Source organism: Dendropsophus ebraccatus, chromosome 7, assembly GCF_027789765.1.
Source record: "Dendropsophus ebraccatus isolate aDenEbr1 chromosome 7, aDenEbr1.pat, whole genome shotgun sequence".
Taxonomy (NCBI): domain Eukaryota; kingdom Metazoa; phylum Chordata; class Amphibia; order Anura; family Hylidae; genus Dendropsophus; species Dendropsophus ebraccatus.
Window position 1 is genome coordinate 102,555,641 of NC_091460.1, and position 20,562 is coordinate 102,576,202.

The following is a 20,562-nucleotide window of genomic DNA, read 5'->3' on the forward strand; positions in this document are numbered from 1 at the left end:
ATAATGACATGTTATGTACAACTAATGTGCAATCATGGTCATACGTTTCTAATAAAACTACACAGGACAAGAAAAAATAATGTTTTTATTAACATCAATGTTAGTAACAATGAGGGTCAGTTGGTTCTTTGCCAACAATATGGCTCCACTGGCTGCAGTAATAGTAACAGTGCATTGTGAAACATTGGGACACTTCCTGTGATATGTGGCTCATTCTTGTTCTTATATCACTTTATTCTGACATATCTGTGTATTGAATAGGATATTATCGTACTGTTGTTCTGCTCATTGCTAATACTAACATAAGTAGAATATGTACAGTTATCAGCTACATAAGACACCCTTTGAGTATCATGTCTTCACCAACACAGTTATATTCTGAATTGTTATACAGCTGAAGACATAACAAGCAATAACATTGATATTGATTAAATTATTTCTTTTGCCCTGTCGGCAAAGTCACCTACATTTCTCTCATGTAAAGTCTTTAGAAACGGCTTCTATAAAGTTTGGTGCTGACATCAGGATTGCGATTGTACAGATAATGGCAAAAAGCGAGAATGCTACAAGACACAGGCGGTCAATGACTGCAGCAGCAAACTTCCATTCACTGCAGATCTCTTCTCCTTCATCTTGGTCTCTGAAGCGTCTGGCAATGTACTGCACCTCCTCTAATATCTTGGTTATTTCCGGCATGCACTCTCTCAAACATTTCTTCTGGATGAGATCACTGTCCTCCAGAGAAGGGCATGTTACTCTTCCACACATAACCCCAGAGTCACTGTTAGGTGGGCAGCAAGGGCTCTCCAGGTTGTGATAACCACAGTAGAGAATGTTGCCATTGGTAGATTGGTGCCCAGATACAATGTTCATTTCAATACTGCTCATACTTGAATGATGGTTTGGGTATATATACTTACAAGGGATTGGTCTTCTATTCTCCCCAGGTTTTCTCATCCTTAAAAACCATGCGCACCAGTTAAGCAGGATTACCCTTACCTGAAATAGAAGTTTTAAAGGGTAACATTACCTGGTGCAAATATGACAGTAAACTTACAATGTGACTGTGCTGCTTCCATGTTTCTCCAGAAATAAGACCTACTGAACCCCGAAAATAAGACCTATCTTAATTTTACAGGCTTTTTGCAGTAGACTTGAAATATAAGCCCTTCTCAAAAAATAAGCCCTAGTTAAAGTCAGCTGACCAGATCCCTGACACTGGGTGGCTGAGCATCAGCCAATCAGTGCTAGACTTGTTATGCTCCGCCCCCACCTGCTCAACAGAAGCTGCAGGAGGGGTAAGAAGATGCACAGTAGAGGACATGGAATGGGGGGGGGGGGCTAAATACAGAGGGGGAGGGAGGTATACAGTATGTAACAACAAAAAGAAAAAGCATATGTGTTATACACGGATGCACACATCAAAGCATGTAAATCTTTATTGGATACAAAAGACACCACAGAAAAGGATCAAAACCACTTAAAAAAGTCAGATGACCCCCATAATCATTAGGGTAACACCATAGTACCAGGGAAAGTATTCAAATATCCAATGCAGTACACATGTAAACGCAATAAAAACAAGAGCACTGTAACATGAAAGTAGAAGTAAGTACAAGATTAAACCTAAGTCATATCAAAAAGATCAACCACAAATACTATGTGCCACAACATGATGTCCTCTTGTGTAACATGCAAACATCACGATACAATACCACCTAAAGCCCACACGTTCCGTTATGTTCCCATAACTTTATCAGGAGTAGACAGGTTGTTGTCTACACTTTTTGCCATCCAGCAGTGCCCACTGTACCTCTTCTTTTGTACTAGGTATACAGTATGGACACTACCTGCAGAGGGGGCATGTATACAGTATGGAGGAGGAACTACAGGGGGGCAGGTATACAGTATGGAGGCCTAACTATGGGGGAACTTACAGTAAAGGAGCCTTACAACAGTGGGACATACAGTATGGCGGCTAACTACTATATAAAGTATATGGAAAATAATATAAGACCCCGTCATATTTTTGGAGAAACACCTTAGATCCATACAAACAGTATGACCAAAGAAAATATTTCAATCACTCTATTTCATGTCTTAGACTCTTTTATGGGACAAACACAATCCTGATCTGACAATAGCATTGGTTTTAGAGATGAGCGAACCTGGAGCATGCTCGAGTCCATCCGAACCCGAACGATCGGCATTTGATTAGCGTTGGCTGCTGAAGTTGGATAAAGCCCTAAGGCTATGTGGAAATCATGGATATAGTCATTGGCTGTATCCATGTTTTCCAGACAACCTTAGAGCTTTATCCAAGTTCAGCAGTCCCATCTAGTCAAATGCCGATTGTTCAGGTTCGGATGGACTCGAACCCGAACCCGGTTTGCTCATCTCTAATCGTTTTTTATTTTTATACAGCCAGGGTATACATTTAGATGGTTTAAATGGTTGTTGTAGCTGTATAAATTGAGCTATACTAACAAATTTCCAGAAACATTTGGGTCATCATGGGTTTCACAAGCGGCAAGGTTTGTTGTCTGCCAGCCTTGGCATGATGTTTTATTTTGCCAACAAAGCATTTTTTTCATTTAGTTTGTCAGCAAAGTTTTTTTTCCTTTTCAGTCTACTAGTGCTCTCCTGGTGACAATGATAGCTGGCTTGCAATATTTTATTTTATAGATGTAAATGAGTTTCATTAATGCCAAATTTTCCACTCTTATGCTTCATGCAGATTCCCCCCAGCAATGTTTTGCATCTCTTTATAGTCCTGTTGTGTGAGACCCTGTGGGCTGGCAGACAGAACATTATACATGCTTCATACACATTTTGTACATCTAAGTATTTGAAATACAAGTTTCTAAAGAAAGGTTAGATGGTGCCTTTACATCTGACTTGTGAGATAATATGAAAGCCATACTGTCAGCTCTCCAGTGGTATCTTATTATTTGGGGAGAATGGAGGATAGTTTTCTATGATCTGATTCAATATTTTTCTGTAACAAGCTGTTTAAATGCTTCTGGGATTCCTAGAGAAAGCTTCTGAGCCCTGCTCCCCCACTCACACAGAGCGTAGAGCATTCATCCACATCGTGTGGGCAGAGGAAGCATGACTCTCAGGCTTTCTTCATTTTACAATTCCCTTTAGTCAAGCGTAATTGACATTGAAATTAGTGTCTGAATTATCTGTTCATCCATGGCCAGCTTTACGTTTTTTATTATTATTATAATAATAAATAATCAAGGATAAAAAATTTTTAATAGAAGTAAATTATAAATCTCTGTCACTTTCTGGCACCAGTTGATTTGAAAGAAAAAGATTTTTGGTGGCACAAACAAATGGGCAGCATTTTTTTTTCTCAAAAAGCAGCTTTTTAATTAAAATATGTGAAGAAATCATTCCACGCAATGAACGTACAAAGATAAGCGTTACCCAGGAGATACACTCCAATGGTCAGTGTCACAGAAGTGCTTAGTGTGAACCTCGTCCTATGGAGAGGATTTATAGACTACATGGTCTCCAAATGGAAAGGTAGTGAGGATTCTCTTCAGGAGTTTTTAAACAATTTAAATAAAAATTCATTTTATCTGCATTTCACACTCATTTTTAGCAAATCCTCCATCCATTTTTTTAGTTTTAAACATTTTTATAAAAGAAGGAAAAATATGCACTAAGATGTACCAAAAGCCGACAGACAGCAACAGCTATATTGTGCTGGACAGCTGTCACTTGCCATCTTGGCTCTTAAATATACCTAAGGGTATATTCACACGAACGGACTCGCAGCGAGATTCTCGCTACGAGTCCGGCAGGTCCTGGCAGTTCCCACACACTATATACTCGCTGCACGGGTCCGGCGTCCTGCTCTCCCGTCCGGCCACAAGTCCGTTGATCACAACACTTGCCACACAAAGGGAGTGATATACTGCATAAGTATAAAAATGTATATAGGAAGAGCAAAGAGATCTCTATATATGAGAATAAATAATCATACTTAACAATATTCAGAGAAAGTATGAAGGAGATCCACTGTCCAATCATTATAAGGAACAACAGCCAACTTGTAAGGATACGAACACCTATTAGGACTATACTGCACTACACATAAGGATTTAAGATCTGAACAAGGGAACCCAGGCTGGTGAGTAAACAATGTTATGTAATGCTACATATTATATACAATTTATGCTTAGTGGACAGTTACTACATACTCATTTAGCATACAGTGCGGAAACTCTAGGAGCCTGATCAGCTTCACATTGACAAAGTGTGAAATCATACTAAGGGTTCCTAGTTTAGGTTGTGACTAGGGTAACTTCACTAGGCTTGGAGGTCAGCTTGTCAGCCAGCTGCCTTTAAACTCTCCCAGTTTCCCAGAGTTGGATCCAGCTTTTCCAGGCACTCAGTGAGGAGCGGCATGGGATGGCGTTCAAGAGTTCAAAGGCAGCTGGCTGACGAGAGGCAGAGGAGGATTGAAGGAAGTGGTGGATCAGTCAGGCAGCAGAGTTAAGGATTGGAGGGTAGTAAGGTTTTAGATAGAACAGAAGTCCAGTAGTCTAAGTGGGGAATGATGACGGCATGTACCGTGATAGGCACAGTGTTTTTGTGGATGAATATCATCAGAAAGTTGTTCACCATGACAACGTCCCCCCACCCCCCGGACACCTATCAGTCTCCTCCCCATTTCTTGTGTCACTCTTTCATACTTGTGAGTAAAAAGAAATGTAACTTTTTTTCCACACGTTTTTTGTGCCACAAATTGATTGATAATTTCCCCCTAATCCAAATACAGATGTCAATTATGACTGACATAAAGTAATATCTAGAACTCTGCATTTCACACAAGAGTTTCCCCATATATCATCCAAGCACCATTAGCTGTCTGCTCAAGGTTTCCTTTCACTTGAAGCCTCATGAAGAAGTTTATGAGATGTGCTGTTAGGGCTGCAGCATATGTCTCCTCATACCTGCTATATGTTAAGCTAAACAGAATCTTCCAGCCGTCCATATACTGTGTATTAACCGTCCTACCCAACAAAGCGTTTAAAGAATAATGATGCTCTTGCAGCTACTGCTTCTTTTGTACTTTCTCTTGGCAACACAACATCTTGTTTTTTTTATTGTATTTTTTTTATTTAAATATAAACATAAGAAAACAAAGCTTACAGTCTAATAAGCAGTACATCGAAGGTTTCCTGGTGTGGGGACAATATCTAGTTTACTCAGCAAAAACCAACACAGTGGAAATATAATCTATGCTCTTGTTTGCATGGAGAAGTATAATATTCCAAATCTTTCTACTTATCACATAAATATATCCTCAAGGCCTTTTTAACAATTTTTTTTTAATGGGGAAGTTATTACAGAGGAGGGAATATACTGGACCTTAATAATTCTAGAACATGTGGGCATATGCAAATTCACTCGTTATGAGTAGTGATAAGCGAACATGTTTGTAAAGGTTTGTACGAACATGACACTAATTCTTCGGGGTCGACGATCACGAACAATTTGTTTAATGATCCAATGGTTATAACGATCATTTTCGAACATGCAATTATTTTACAGTGAGAACAGTCAGAATTTTACAGTGAGAACAATACAAAGGGAGCACTACACGCCCCACTATCTGGTCCCCAGCAAATCACACACCCAAGTATTAGGTCCCCAGGATATTACATACTCCAGTATCAGGTCCCCAGTATATTACACACACCACTATCAGGTCACCAGCATATTACACACCCGAGTATGAGGACCCCAGTATATCAGGTCCCCAGCACGTAAACCATATCTTCTGTTTGTGTTTTGTATCTTTATATCCTGGAAAACATCTTTTATTCTGGGATGTGAGGTGTGCAGAGTGTCATGATCTAGGTATGAGGCGGAGTCTTGGCTGTAACTAGTCACGGCTCTTTGCCTGTTAGCCTGACAGGTGATTGACAGGCTCTGAAGCACATTAGAAGCCATAAAGTACAAGGCAGATTTAATTCTCAAATGCAATCAAAATCCTCAGTACAAATGCCCTTCCCAGCACCTGACATGAGGGTCATATGTCCAGACTCTTTTTAGTCTCTTGACCCCAACTATAACTATTTTCAATTGTATATGTATCCCCCACTGGTGTCCCAGGAGTCTTCATAGTCTACCAACAGCATTAGTAACAATACTTACCAATGGACATGTTTCATAACCATTTGTTATGTAAGAACTTTTTTAAATGTTTATAAATGGAGACTGTAGAGCAGCGTTATGTGTTATTTCCCATCCTTTAACATACTCCATTACTTCTAATAATCATAATTCTTTACCATTAAGAAACACTTACCCATTTGGGCATTTTTCCAGCTTGGGGGTCGTGGTGGTGAAACTGCAGAACCAGCACTGTAACAACCACTGAGAGTCCAACTATGACCATAATACTTGCAAAATACTGAGCTACAAGGAAGATAAAAAGATGCGTTCAGTTACAAACAATAATCTAAATATATTTCTAATAATGTAAGACTGGGAACAATATCAGGTAGACTTGTATATTGTATTTTATAGACACTCCACACTGTAAAAGAGAGTAAAGAGAGTAAATTCAGTGGCTTCATTATCAAGTATCGAGTTAAGTTTAAATATCTGTTTTGTACAGAGCAATGATAGGGCTTCCATAGAGGTACACAAGGTCTCTTACGTACCTAAATCTGCCTCTGGTTTCAAAATAAAGGCATATAGATTTTCTTTTCCTGATGGAAAACATTAATGGCATGCTTCATTGGATTCCATTTAGCATTGCTCCTAGAGGAGAATATCTCCCATTGCAGTAAAGGCTTCATGTATGGGCTCTGATTTGTAGCGTTTTGTCTGCTAAGCTCCTATACTTACTGGATTCTTCCCTGGTTTCTACAGGGCCTTCATTCTGAAAGGGTTCAATGGGCAGGAAACCCAAATGTATGAAGTGTCAAGCATTTCACCTGATCTATTATCAGATCGCTATATATATTCTTCATTTGAGTATGATAAAGATGTACATTTTTGGGTTTCACATTTTGACATTCTCAAATCTTTTTCCTGACAGTGAATAGAAACATTCTTCTTTATAAGCTGACCAGCCATCCATTTATAAATATCTAATCCTGCTTTCAGAGGAGAAATTGTATCCTGTCACAGCAATGCTCTATGGGCCTGGACTCCAGACCTATGATGCATTAAGCAAACACTGTCCAATGGATGCCTGGCTATTATTTGCACAATGTATTCTTAAAGGGGTACTCCAGAGAAAAAAAATATTGTTTTCAAATAAACTGGTGTCAGAAAGATATATAGATTTGTATTCTTTGTAATATTTAAAATATAAAGTCTTCCAGTACATATCAGCTGCTGTATGTCCTGCAGGAAGTGGTGGATTCTTTCCAGTCTGACACAGTGCTCTCTGCTGCCACCTCTGTCCATGTCAGGAACTGTCCAGAGCTGTAGCAAATCCCCATAGAAAACCTCTCCTGCTCTGGACAGTCCCTGAGATGGACAGAGATGGCAGCAGAGAGCACTGTGTCAGAAAGAATACACCACTTCCTGCAGGACATACAACAACTGATAAGCACTGGAAGATTTTTAGAGATTATTTACAAAGCTGTTAAACATTCTGACACCAGTTGACTTAAAACAATATATATATATATATTTTTTGGAGTTCCCATTTAATTGTTCCAATGGACACAAAATGTTTCTTTCGGTGCATGTATGGGGTTTCTTTTGGCACTCTGGAATTAAGGGCGCTTTATAAATAAATAAATAATAATAATAATAATAATAATAATAATGAATCTATATATCTCTTGTGACTCATAATTCTTACTGAGGGAGATTTTTTTCTTTTACTATAAAATGATATATTATTCCATCAAAATGACAGATGGACAGATCATGACTTTCAGCTGAGAGATGCCTGGGTTGCTGTATGTAATTTTTAATGCATCCAAATAAAACAGGGAAGCAACAACAAACCTGTTTTCCCTAGACAATACCTTATGTCACAATTCAGCCAAATACCATGACTGTAGTCATCTGGAATACTGAGACAAACCATCATAAGATGTTACAGTGCTCAGTATCAGGCCAGGAAGCAATGAAGTCTGACAGTGAGGATGGATGGACGCCAACAATAAAAATAGATACAACACGATCATTAGAATAAGCAGCAGTGGCAAATATGGAGATGTTCTCAGGATCAGTCAATAGTAATAGGACCTGGCAAATAGCTGTTCCATGATGGCTTGACTAGTCACCTAGAGCATCTACACATTAGAGTCAGCCAAACGTAGACTACGGACACACTCGCTTGTTTACATCTGTATTACAGGTCTCAAAAAACTGAGGACAACTTAAAATGCCAGACCAAAAAGACTCAATTCAAAAGTTTCACCACCTTCAATGTTACCTATCAAGAACAAACTGAAAAAATAAGTAAAGAACCTAACAAATGTGGTGGCATAAATCAGGGCAGTATTTACCAATAAGCACCCGAGGTGCCTAGGGCAGAACCTTGCATCAGGGCAGCACCAGGGAGCAGGGGGAAGGAAAACAGTAAATCTGGTGTCTTTTCAAGGGGGGGGTATGGCGATATTGGTTAGTTCTGGTACAGCGGTGTTATCCAGTCACAGTATGGCGGTATTGGTCAGGTCTGGTATAGCGGTGTTATCCAGTCACGGTATGGTGGTATTGGTCAGGTCTGGTATAGCGGTGTTATCCAGTAACGGTATGGTGGTAATGGTCAGGTCTGGTGTGGCAGTGTTATCAAGTCACAGTATGATGGTATGGGTTTGGACTAGTATGGCGGTGTTATCCAGTCACAGTATGGTGGTATTGGTCAGATCTGGTATGGCAATGTTATCCAGTCACAGTATGGCGGTATTGGTCAGGTCTGGTATGGCAATGTTATCCAGTCACAGTATGGTGGTATTGGTCAGATCTGGTATGGCAATGTTATCCAGTCACAGTATGGCGGTATTGGTCAGGTCTGGTATGGCAATGTTATCCAGTCACAGTATGGTGGTATTGTTCAGGTCTGGAATGGCTGTGTTATCCAGTCACAGTATGGCGGTATTGCTCAGGTCTGGTGTGGCAGTGTTATCCAGTCACAGTATGGCGGTATTGGTCAGGTCTGGTCTGGCGGTGTTATCCAGTCACAGTATGGGGCATTGGTCAGGTCTGGTGTGGCGGTGTTATCCAGTCACAGTATGGCGGTATTGGTCAGGTCTGGTGTGGCAGTGGCAAATCTGACGCCTGGAGCTATTACCTATCAATCTAACAATCCCGTGGTGAGAATTCTGTCAGACAATATGCAGACGGTTCTAATCACTGATCCAATGTGGAAATTTGTTTATGTTTTAAGCAGTTAAAATTCATTTAAAAAAAAACCGTGATTTAGACAATGTTTCTACATGTAGAGAAATGCATGTGGCCAAAACCATTCTCCCATTTTTCCCCCAGTAGTCGTGTGCTGTTACCAGGATTATTGGCGATACGCCTACTGGTTACCGCATGAGGGTCTGGCATCTGCTGCATGTGGTGAAGTACAGTAAACGGCCTTAGACTGATCAGATATCAATACGATGTTCAGAAACTAGAAAATCATTGATTTTCGCTAATTGGTGAGTAAAGATGGGGTGTCCACAGGTTTAGTGCCCAGGGCAGCAGCAGCTAATAATACAGCCCTGGCATGAATAGGCACAATCTTAAAGTAATAGTCAGAGGAATAGCTAGACTTTCCAGAGCCCAGGACAAGAATACAGGTTAGTTGTCACTCACATAATAGTGACAGCTTACATATAACCCATATAATAAATATAGCACACTTGTAGTATATGTAGTTCTACCGCTTTTTTCCCACTTATGGTCTTTTCCACTTCAGATGCTACTAAAATGTCTGTTGTAAAGCTGCACCTACATATTATTGGGGCCACCAGTCACCATATTGGGCAACAATCGGTGGCTGACCAGTGGATGGAGAATAACTCCCCCTGGACACAACAATGTACGTTTATGGTCTTCAGGCTACATTTATCCTACATAAAGTATCAGGGGGAAAAAAGAGAGGAGGCTTGTAAGTCTAATACATAGTGACTTCTTTACAAATATGCCATTTAACACTGCAATATATATATGAAATATAATCCAAAGAATATGTGGAGGATGTTTTAATCTTGTTTTCTCTGAGGTCTTCCATACAGAATAACAATACTTGGAATCATATGCATCGTGTTGATCACTTGACACGACATGAGCAGTAGAATATAGAATACAGAGTAATAGCTTACATCAATCTTTCCAATGTCTGAATGTTTTGTGAATCCCTGACCTTAGAAATGATGGGTGACTCTGTGCTGCGAGGGGGAAGGGGGGGTGGGGGGTGGAACAGATAGGACTATAGCAGCAGAGTAGATTAGTTTTCTTAGCCGGATAGAAATTCTTGCTATGCAATGGCATTGAAGTTTTGCTGAATTACGTCAGCCTCAATGCCTAAGACCTTGAAGTGTTACTGTCATTATAACTTTCAAAAAGTAAATTATCAGTATATGTGATATACACCATGTTTGCAATTTACATTCATTATTTGTGTCCATCAGTCACATGACTGCCTTCTCTGTGAGCGTGCTACATTGGAAACACGGGACTTCCTGTGTTTAGACTCTTCGGGGGAAAAAAAAGAGTCAGAAAACAGGAAGTGCTGTGTTTTCCATGATCACTTAAAAAATAAATAATGAATGTAAATTGCAAACTTGCTTTATATGACAAATACTGTTAATTTAGATTTTCAAAGTTATAACGACAGTGACACTTTAAGAAAGATGTCAGTCAATAACCTTTTACAGCCAATAACCTTTTACAGTTTTTTGTGAAATTATGCACATGCCATTCTTTATCTTTATATTGCCTGTATTTTGAGGGAAAATGGTGTTTAAAGGGGATCTCCAGGTAGAGGTTAAAAAAAATGAAACTTCTGCAGAAGCATACAGCATTACTTACCTGTCTATCCCAGTTTTGAAACTACCAAAAATCCATTTGTTTTGGGGAGTTTTGTTCTGTATTGTGTTTCTGTACTTCCTGGTTGATCAGTTGTACACAGTAATACAGGTTCCAGAATGCAATGCTTTCCCTCAGCTGTTCATCACAGTCCTCCACCCTGCCTATTCCCCACCCAAATCTGTTGCAGAACATCTAGGCTGTGTTCACACATTGCAGTTTTATTGTGTTACTGAATTATTTGCATTACTTTATCATTTCATTGTTGTCCCACCCACACAGCACGCTGTATTCTCTACCTGTAACTACACACAGCAAGCTGTACTCTCTACCTGTAACACCACACAGCACGCTGTATTCTCTACCTGTAACGCCACACAGCACGCTGTACTCTCTACCTGTAACACCACACAGAACACTGTATTCTCTACCTGTAACACCACACAGCACGCTGTATTCTCTACCTGTAACACCACACAGCGCTGTATTCTCTACCTGTAACACCACACAGCACGCTGTATTCTCTAATTGTAACACAACACAGCACGCTGTATTCTCTACCTGTAACACCACACAGCACACTGTATTCTCTACCTGTAACACCACACAGCGCTGTATTCTCTACCTGTAACACCACACAGCACACTGTATTCTCTACCTGTAACACCACACAGCACGCTGTATTCTCTACCTGTAACACCACACAGCACACTGTATTCTCTACCTTTAACACCACACAGCACGCTGTATTCTCTACCTGTAACATCACACAGCACACTGTATTCTCTATCTGTAACACCACACAGCACTCTGTATTCTCTACCTGTAACACCACACAGCATGCTGTATTCTCTACCTGTAACACCACACAGCACACTGTATTCTCTACCTGTAACACCACACAGCATGCTGTATTCTCTACCTGTAACACCACACAGCATGCTGTATTCTCTACATGTAACACCACAAAGCACACTGTATTCTCTACCTGTAACACCACACAGCAAGTTGTATTCTCTACCTGTAACACCACACAGCACACTGTATTCTCTATCTGTAACACCCACACAGCACACTGTATTCTATACCTGTAACACCACACAGCACGCTGTATTTTCTACCTGTAACACCACACAGCACGCTGTATTCTCTACCTGTAACACCACACAGCACGCTGTATTCTCTACCTGTAACACCACACAGCACACTGTATTCTCTACCTGTAACATCACACAGCACATTGTATTCTCTACCTGTAACACCACACAGCATGCTGTATTCTCTACCTGTAACACCACACAGCACGCTGTATTCTCTACCGGTAACACCACACAGCATGCTGTATTCTCTACCTGTAACACCACACAGCACGCTGTATTCTCTACCTGTAACACCACACAGCCCACTGTATTCTCTACCTGTAACACCACACAGCACGCAGTTTTCTCTACCTGTAACATCACACAGCATGCAGTATTCTCTACCTGTAACACCACACAGCACGCTGTATTCTCTACCTGTAACACCACACAGCACGCTGTATTCTCTACCTGTAACACCGCAAAGCACGCTGTATTCTCTACCTGTAACACCACACAGTACGCAGTTTTCTCTACCTGTAACATCACACAGCATGCAGTATTCTCTACCTGTAACACCACACAGCGCGCTGTATTCTCTACCTGTAACACCACACAGCATGCTGTATTCTCTACCTGTAACACCACAAAGCACGCTGTATTCTTTACCTGTAACACCACAAAGCACGCTGTATTCTTTACCTGTAACACCACACAGCACGCTGTATTCTCTACCTGTAACATTACACAGCACACTGTATTCTCTACCTGTAACACCACACAGCACGCTGTATTCTCTACCTGTAACACCACACAGCACACTGTATTCTCTACCTGTAACATCACACAGCACATTGTATTCTCTACCTGTAACACCACACAGCATGCTGTATTCTCTTCCTGTAACACCACACAGCACGCTGTATTCTCTACCGGTAACACCACACAGCATGCTGTATTCTCTACCTGTAACACCGCAAAGCACGCTGTATTCTCTACCTGTAACACCACAAAGCACGCTGTATTCTTTACCTGTAACACCACAAAGCACGCTGTATTCTTTACCTGTAACACCACACAGCACGCTGTATTCTCTACCTGTAACATTACACAGCACACTGTATTCTCTACCTGTAACACCACACAGCACGCTGTATTCTCTACCTGTAACACCACACAGCACACTGTATTCTCTACCTGTAACATCACACAGCACATTGTATTCTCTACCTGTAACACCACACAGCATGCTGTATTCTCTTCCTGTAACACCACACAGCACGCTGTATTCTCTACCGGTAACACCACACAGCATGCTGTATTCTCTACCTGTAACACCGCAAAGCACGCTGTATTCTCTACCTGTAACACCACACAGCACACAGTTTTCTCTACCTGTAACATCACACAGCATGCAGTATTCTCTACCTGTAACACCACACAGCGCGCTGTATTCTCTACCTGTAACACCACACAGCATGCTGTATTCTCTTCCTGTAACACCACACAGCACACTGTATTCTCTACCTGTAACACCACACAGCACGCTGTATTCTCTACCTGTAACACCACACAGCACACTGTATTCTCTACCTGTAACACCACACAGCACGCTGTATTCTCTTCCTGTAACACCACACAGCACACTGTATTCTCTACCTGTAACACCACACAGCACGCTGTATTCTCTACCTGTAATGCTGATATTGGAATAAAGTAAAGAACTTTTCGAATTTTTTTTCTTTAAATTTCCACGCACATATTATGATCAAGCATCTTTTATCTTTGAAGTTGAGCCCCACAATAAGGCTCTGATCCTCTCTGCCGTTTAGCATCATTTACTTGTGTTACTGCATCATCTTTGTGAATGTGCTGCAGTACTGCAATGACACTCCAACATGTGTGAACACAGCCCTAATTTCACTGCACACTTCTGCACAATCAGAGAAATCAGTGCAACACCTCCTAAGGGGAGATAGCAGAAGGAGCAGGAGACAATGTGGATTCACCCAGGGGCCATTTTTCTTTCCCTCCTGGATTTCTATCAGCTACCAGTGTGGCAGAACCGTACAGATATGGTAATACATTGTATAGACACATCTATATAACTTTTAATGTACTTTTAATAGAAAACAAGTTTTCCTTATCCAGAGTTCCCCTTTAATGCTCTCGCAGCGTTCATATTTTAACCCCTTGATATAGAAGTTATTTTGAATCTTAAGGGGCTCCACTGATTTGCATAATACAGCTCCATTTCATGTCATGACTGCAGGTGTAATGATTATACAGTAAATGAGCAAACCTCTAGCGCACCTGTGGCATTTGCTTACCTTTGGCTGGAGAAGTTGGATGCCACCCTATGGAGTCCTGGTAAACATGAATACAGCCTATGGCCTAAGGCTGTCTGTATCCATGTTTTCCAGGCCGCTTTATAGTGCTCGAGGTTTGCTCATCTTTAGTAATCAACTGAAATCACAGCTGTTGGTTCAGGTCATCCAACCTGGGGTCATGTCAGGTACTGTTTATTTAATTTACTAAAACAGGTAAAAATTTTTAAAACAAATTAAATACTGAAAAGTAAACAATGTTTATTTTAGGCTAGCTTCACAAACTGTCTTTTTATGGCTGTTTGACGGACATTTTGAGGCCAAATAACAGCCGTTATTTTGCTGTTTTCACTTTCACATTCTCAATCTATTTAGTATGTTTATACAGTAGTTATATCCACTGTTTAATGTGAAATGACAAGTTTAATCAATATTCATGTCTTCAGGGTCAATAAATGATCAAGCAATATTATGACAGTGCTGTCCATACCTGCTGGAGATATTCTACCAATCAATGTTTCCTGGGGGCTAACAGTCTGGAAAGTATGATGGTAACCTTCTCCAGGCTGTTATTCCTGATGTAGAATTATACACTGGTACAGAAAATCAGAAGCAATTTTTACTGACTTTAACCTGTTCCCACTTCAGGATGGACATGTACGTTGCGGGAGTGATGCTGTTGGTGCCCATGGATGTACATGTCATACAAGGCCGCGCTCCTGCCACAACTGCTGAGACCAGACTGGTGTCGGGCTCTGCAGATAAACTGTGTAGATGCTGCTGTCAATAACAAATGTGGCACTTACAGGGTTGATAGGGGGAGTTGAGTCCACCTGTAACCCATTGGCAACCTAGCATTGTAATCGCAAGGATACTGATGACCGGCAAAGGTCATGTCATATGACCTCCAGGCCTGTTGTGTATGGAAGGCAAAGTCACAGGCTGGGTCTTGTAGGCTATAACTGTAAGAGGGCATTCACACATTCCGTAATTATGGTCCGAGTGCAGATGAAATTCGGAACTCCCGGCAACATGTATCATTATGATGCTATGAGCTCCGAAACTCTTTAAATCTTCACAATTCTTTATTGACACAGAGGAGATAATTCTAAAACTAGAGATTTGGGGTAACACATACTGAGTAGAATTTTTTCTGTTAATACCTGCTGTGCTACAGGAAAACACAGATGACAATTAAAAAATTCAATGTTTACATTTCACCCCCCACTTTGCTGTAATTCCTGTGAACCACAGTGGTTTTTAGCACATAGGCCTTCAGAAATAATTTGGTAATTTAAAAAGAATCAAAGTTGAAATTTAAATAAAATATTTGAAAATTTGCAAAACTTTTAAGCTCTGTAATGTCAAAAAAAGTAAACCAACGCTTCCCAAATGATGCCAACATAAAGTGGTCTTTGTAAATATAAATTATTATTACCCTATTTATGTGGCTCAAATATCTTTTGTCGCTTTGTTCCCACATCTTTTTTAGGTAAAATAAGTCTGTTATTATTAAAAAAAAAAAATAGTCATTTTCTTTACTAAAAAGATGTTGCGGGAGCATGGTCTTACAGAGAATTACAAGTTTCCGCATATGCAAATGTTTACTCATTTTCATACAATTAAGGATTTCTTTACTAATTATCACTGAATATAAGTAAGTCAGATCAGATTTAAAAAACAGGGCTATGTTCTGAAGTTCAAATTTGGCTGTGTTAATCTACATACCCCATAATAATAATAATGTTATAAACTACATTTTTCTAAATTTTTACAAAATAATGAAAAGGAAAAACAAAAATTTTGCATGGACATTGGTAGAAAGGCCCTTTGCTATGACACTTGAATTTTAGCTCTAGGGCCTCCTGATCCTGATTTCTGGGGTCTTTTGACCATATTGGAGTTGTTCCTATGTCTTGAATGGAGTCACCTATGGTAAATTCAGTTGATTGGACGTGATTTGGAAAGACACAACTCTGTCTATATAAGGTCTCACAGCTTACAATGTATAGTGCAGAAAAAACAAGCTATGAGGAGGAAAGAGCTGCATGTAGAGCTCAGAGACAGAAGGGGACAAATACATTTCTGCTACACTAAAAGTTCCCAAGAGGATACTGGCCTTGTGGTATCATACCCAAGAAGATTAAAGGCTGCAATCACTGCCACAGATGCTTCAACTAGGTAAACGGTTGCAATACATTAGTTTTTAATAAATTAGCAAAGATTTCTAAAATTTTGTTTTCATTTTGTCATGAGGGCTATTGAGTGCAGATTGATGGGAAAACTTGAATTGTTATTTTTTCATTTTAGCACCAGGCTGCAACTTAACAAGATGAAAGAAGATTTCCTCTAACTCAGTGCCGCTCCATGCTGCTCCTACCTGGGTGTCTGGAAAAGCTGGATCCAGTTCTGGGAAAATGGGAGTAGTTTCCTAGGACTGAACCCAGCTTTTCCCAGCACCCAGGAAGGAGCGGCACAGAGTGATGAGTTAAAAGACAGCAGGCCGATGAGTAGATTGCAGAGATAACAAAGTGCTTTGCTTTATTACTGTAAATTTGCTCATCTCTAATTGTATCTGTATAAATAAATATATATATATATATATATTTTTTTTTTTTATAACAGAGACCCTTTAAAATACCTCCTGTGTGAGAATAGAATGCCTATTTTGTCTGTATACTTACCATGCTATTTCAATAAACTTTTTGGAAACAAAAAAGAAAAGGCAAAGGTTGACTCAATATGTATTCCTTTTCATAACAGTTTTGCAGCCACAAGTCATTTTAATTAAAAGTAAAAGGAAATAATTGAATAACATGGAAATGTTGATTGTTAATAACATAACAATGTTTTGTAAATTGGTTCCAAATAGAGGAAAATATTATTGTGTGCTGTGCACATTACTGACAGATGCTGAACTTCCGACCCGCCAGAAGTCTGTACAGTTATATTCATAATTTTAGCAGGATTTAACCTAACAGATGCTGCCTAGAATGTATATCACATTGCATTTTTGTGCAGTGATTCCCCCCAAAATCTCATAAAAAGTGCACTACTTTACTGCACTACTTTATCGATTTTACAGTAATTTAAGGGCCCTCTCTGAACAATCCCATACTCCTGATACAGTTAAATGGGCATACAGTTAAATGGGCCGCTGTGATTGACAGAGTAAATAGATATTGGCTCCCTGCCCTGCCGTTCATTCTGCCAGCATTCATGGAAGGGAGATGGTAAAGGACTGCATTGCTGCAGGATTTTTTTTTTTTAGCTTACAGAAGGCAATGGGGGTGGAGGGCTTATTACTGGGAAGGGGAGAAATGTGCTAACAACCGGGGGGATCCTATCTACTGGGGGGGGGAGCTGGCTACTAATAAGGGGATTACCTACTATATTGGGGGGCACAAAAAGGTCTACATAAGGGGTTACCTACAGGGGGATTACTTACATGGGGGATATTTTTGCTAGGAGGGAAACTGGCGGAGGAGGGGGGGACTATCTACATTGGGATGCCTACATGGGAGAAGGGGGTACCTACACAGGGACTAACTACATTGGAAATATTATTTACTTGTTTGGGGCAACTGACACAGGGTCTACCAACAGGAGCGTACTTACCAGGGGGCGGTCTACCTACAGGGGGCTTACCGACATGACCCAGGTAGCTTCTCTTCTTCCTTCACAAAGCAGAACTAGCTAAGGACGTCCCCTAATCAGTGCCCTCATACATGTCCTGTGCTGGTGGTCCTTTAGGTTACGGTATGACAGTGAAGGTGACACTTATTTTTTTGCCAGTAGGCTGCACTTCCTAAAACTAGAGGCTCAACTTGCCCCATAGAAAAAGCACCCCTTCAAAACAGTACAGTAAAGTTTTGTATCGCCCCCCAAATTATTATTACGGGAAATGCTTGTAAAGTGCTTTTTTTTCCCTGTACTTACTACTGCATCAATGTTTCACTTCCTGGATAAAATGGTGATGTCACGACCCCAACTGCCAGAGCTGTGCGGGCTGTGGCTGCTGGAGAGGATGATGGTAGAGGGACACTGAGGGACAGCGGGCACCGGAGGGGCACTGAGCATCCCTCTGCCATCATCCTCACCAGCCACAGCCCGCACAACTCTGGGAGTTAGGTCGTGACATCACGATTTTATCCGGGAAGTGAAGCCTTGATGCAGTAGTAAGGGCAGGGAAAAAAGGCGGACTTCTCCTTCAATTGATCACCACAGCATTACCTGCAAATGTGTGGATATGTTTTGTTATGGGGACACAGAGTTAAACAAAAACCGCATAGGATTCTACAATTTTAAAAGAAAAATATTTAAAAGCCAAGAGTTTTCACATCTACATAAAACAATTCCATTCTGGAAAGAAAACAATTAGTTTAATCATTTTAATGAGCGACTCGAGTGTAAATGTGGTTTAATGAGACATTTTAGATTTTAATGACCAATAATTTGCTCAGCACATAGTTGTCTCCATTCACTATCATATCCTTTCTCTGGGTGAGAGAACTGCTCCGCAGCTAACTTTGCTCTGAAGATTCATTTTCCTTGTATCTTTTTTGTACATCTCCCTCCTAATAATTCTAGTATTTCACACTGGAAGGGGAGACTGTAATTACATTCAGAAACAAAACTTATGATGAAATAGTACAAAAAGATTTTTACCTGATAACACTGTTAACTAGGGATGAGCAAACCGAATGTTACAAACCAAGATTTGTTCTGTACTTTGCAAAAAGTTCAGTTAGGCACCAAACCAAACTTTTTGCAAGTTTGTAACAAATTTGTAAAGATGGTGGCCCCACAATAAACACATAATATACACATAAACAAAAAAAAAGGGTATGCTCATCTGTTTGTGCTCCTCTGGTGTCCTCCTACAGGTCAATGGTGTCTCCAGTCACCTCCAGCCCATTCAACCAATCACTGACTGGGATGGGACAGCACCACAGGCAGTGACTTGCTAAGCGGGCTGCTACTCAATAGAAATAAGTGACAATCCGCTCAGCCAATCATTGGTTACAGTACTGTCCCATCTCAGTCAGTCAGTGATTGGCTGTTTAGGCTGTCACTCCGAGATAAAAGTGACAGTGGGCTAAGGGAGGATGCGGGGGACACCAGAGACCACAGAAGAAGGACACAGGGAGGCACAGACAGGTAAGTAGAGATGAGTGGATCTGCTGAACTGCACTGAAACCACTAAAGGCCTGCAATCATTTTGCTGTTTTACGGTTTGGTTCAGACAAAACCTGAACAATGTTGAGTGAACCTGCCGAACTGAACTTTCAAAAAGTTTGCTCATCTCTAGTGTTAACCACAGACGACTGTAACACTTTTGACTGATAATTCACTATTGGCAAGAATTACAGCCTTGTAGACTTTTAGTATTGTAGCCAACAATATGCTAAAGTAATATGCAGAAATGGCATCCATGCTTCTTGAAGTAGCTGCAGCGAATATGCTTGGCTTGTTGGCCATCGTTCTGTACCATATGGTCAAGCTACTCCAACAAAAGTATTGGAGTCGCAAAATCTTTGCAACATTATATTGAGACTCAGTGCATGCCTGTGGCAGTACATTCAAAGTTATACAGTACAAGTAAGTCCCATGTTTTTACCGGGTCCCATAAGAAGAATTATCTTACTGTCCTAAGGGTCCTCCAATGTCTGTCCTGGTTGTGTTTGTCGCCCTTTTCCTAAATTTACAGCATATCATTAACCAGAGATCCTGTTGGGATCAACAAGGTTGTTCGCAGAAACAGTAGACTCTGCCGGAAACACTTTACCTACAAAGGTGCTTACATTTTTGTACTATTCTGCGTTTACATTTTTGATCATTCAATGCATGAAAAAAAATGCAACATTTCTGATATAAAATGTTTTTTTTTTATTACTCATGGTTTGAATGGACTATTATCATATTCAACCTTTTCAGGATATGTTAACATGACACAACAACTAATGCTGAAATTACTCATTTGTGGAAGCCATGATGCCAGGAGTATGACAAATGACCACTAAGGTCACAGTTGCAGCGGGTACATGTTGGCAGCTTATAAAGAAATACCAAGGCACTGACCACCAATGTGGATTGGATAGGTGACTGATTTTTTTAAATTGATTTTTTAAATTGTTTTATAG

General features: G+C 40.3%; 1 protein-coding gene across 1 annotated transcript in view; it reads right to left on the reverse strand.

Annotated features, from left to right (window-relative positions):
- Nucleotides 1-474: 474 nt before the first annotated feature.
- Nucleotides 475-20,562, reverse strand: part of LOC138796583 (neuronal acetylcholine receptor subunit alpha-7-like) — a 70,950-nt gene continuing 50,862 nt past the window's right edge. The window contains exons 9-10 of the mRNA XM_069976192.1: nucleotides 6,332-6,441; nucleotides 475-999 (exon numbers count right to left, since the gene is read on the reverse strand). Of these exons, the coding sequence (XP_069832293.1) occupies nucleotides 475-999; nucleotides 6,332-6,441 (635 nt within the window). The remainder of the gene's footprint in view (nucleotides 1,000-6,331; nucleotides 6,442-20,562) is intronic.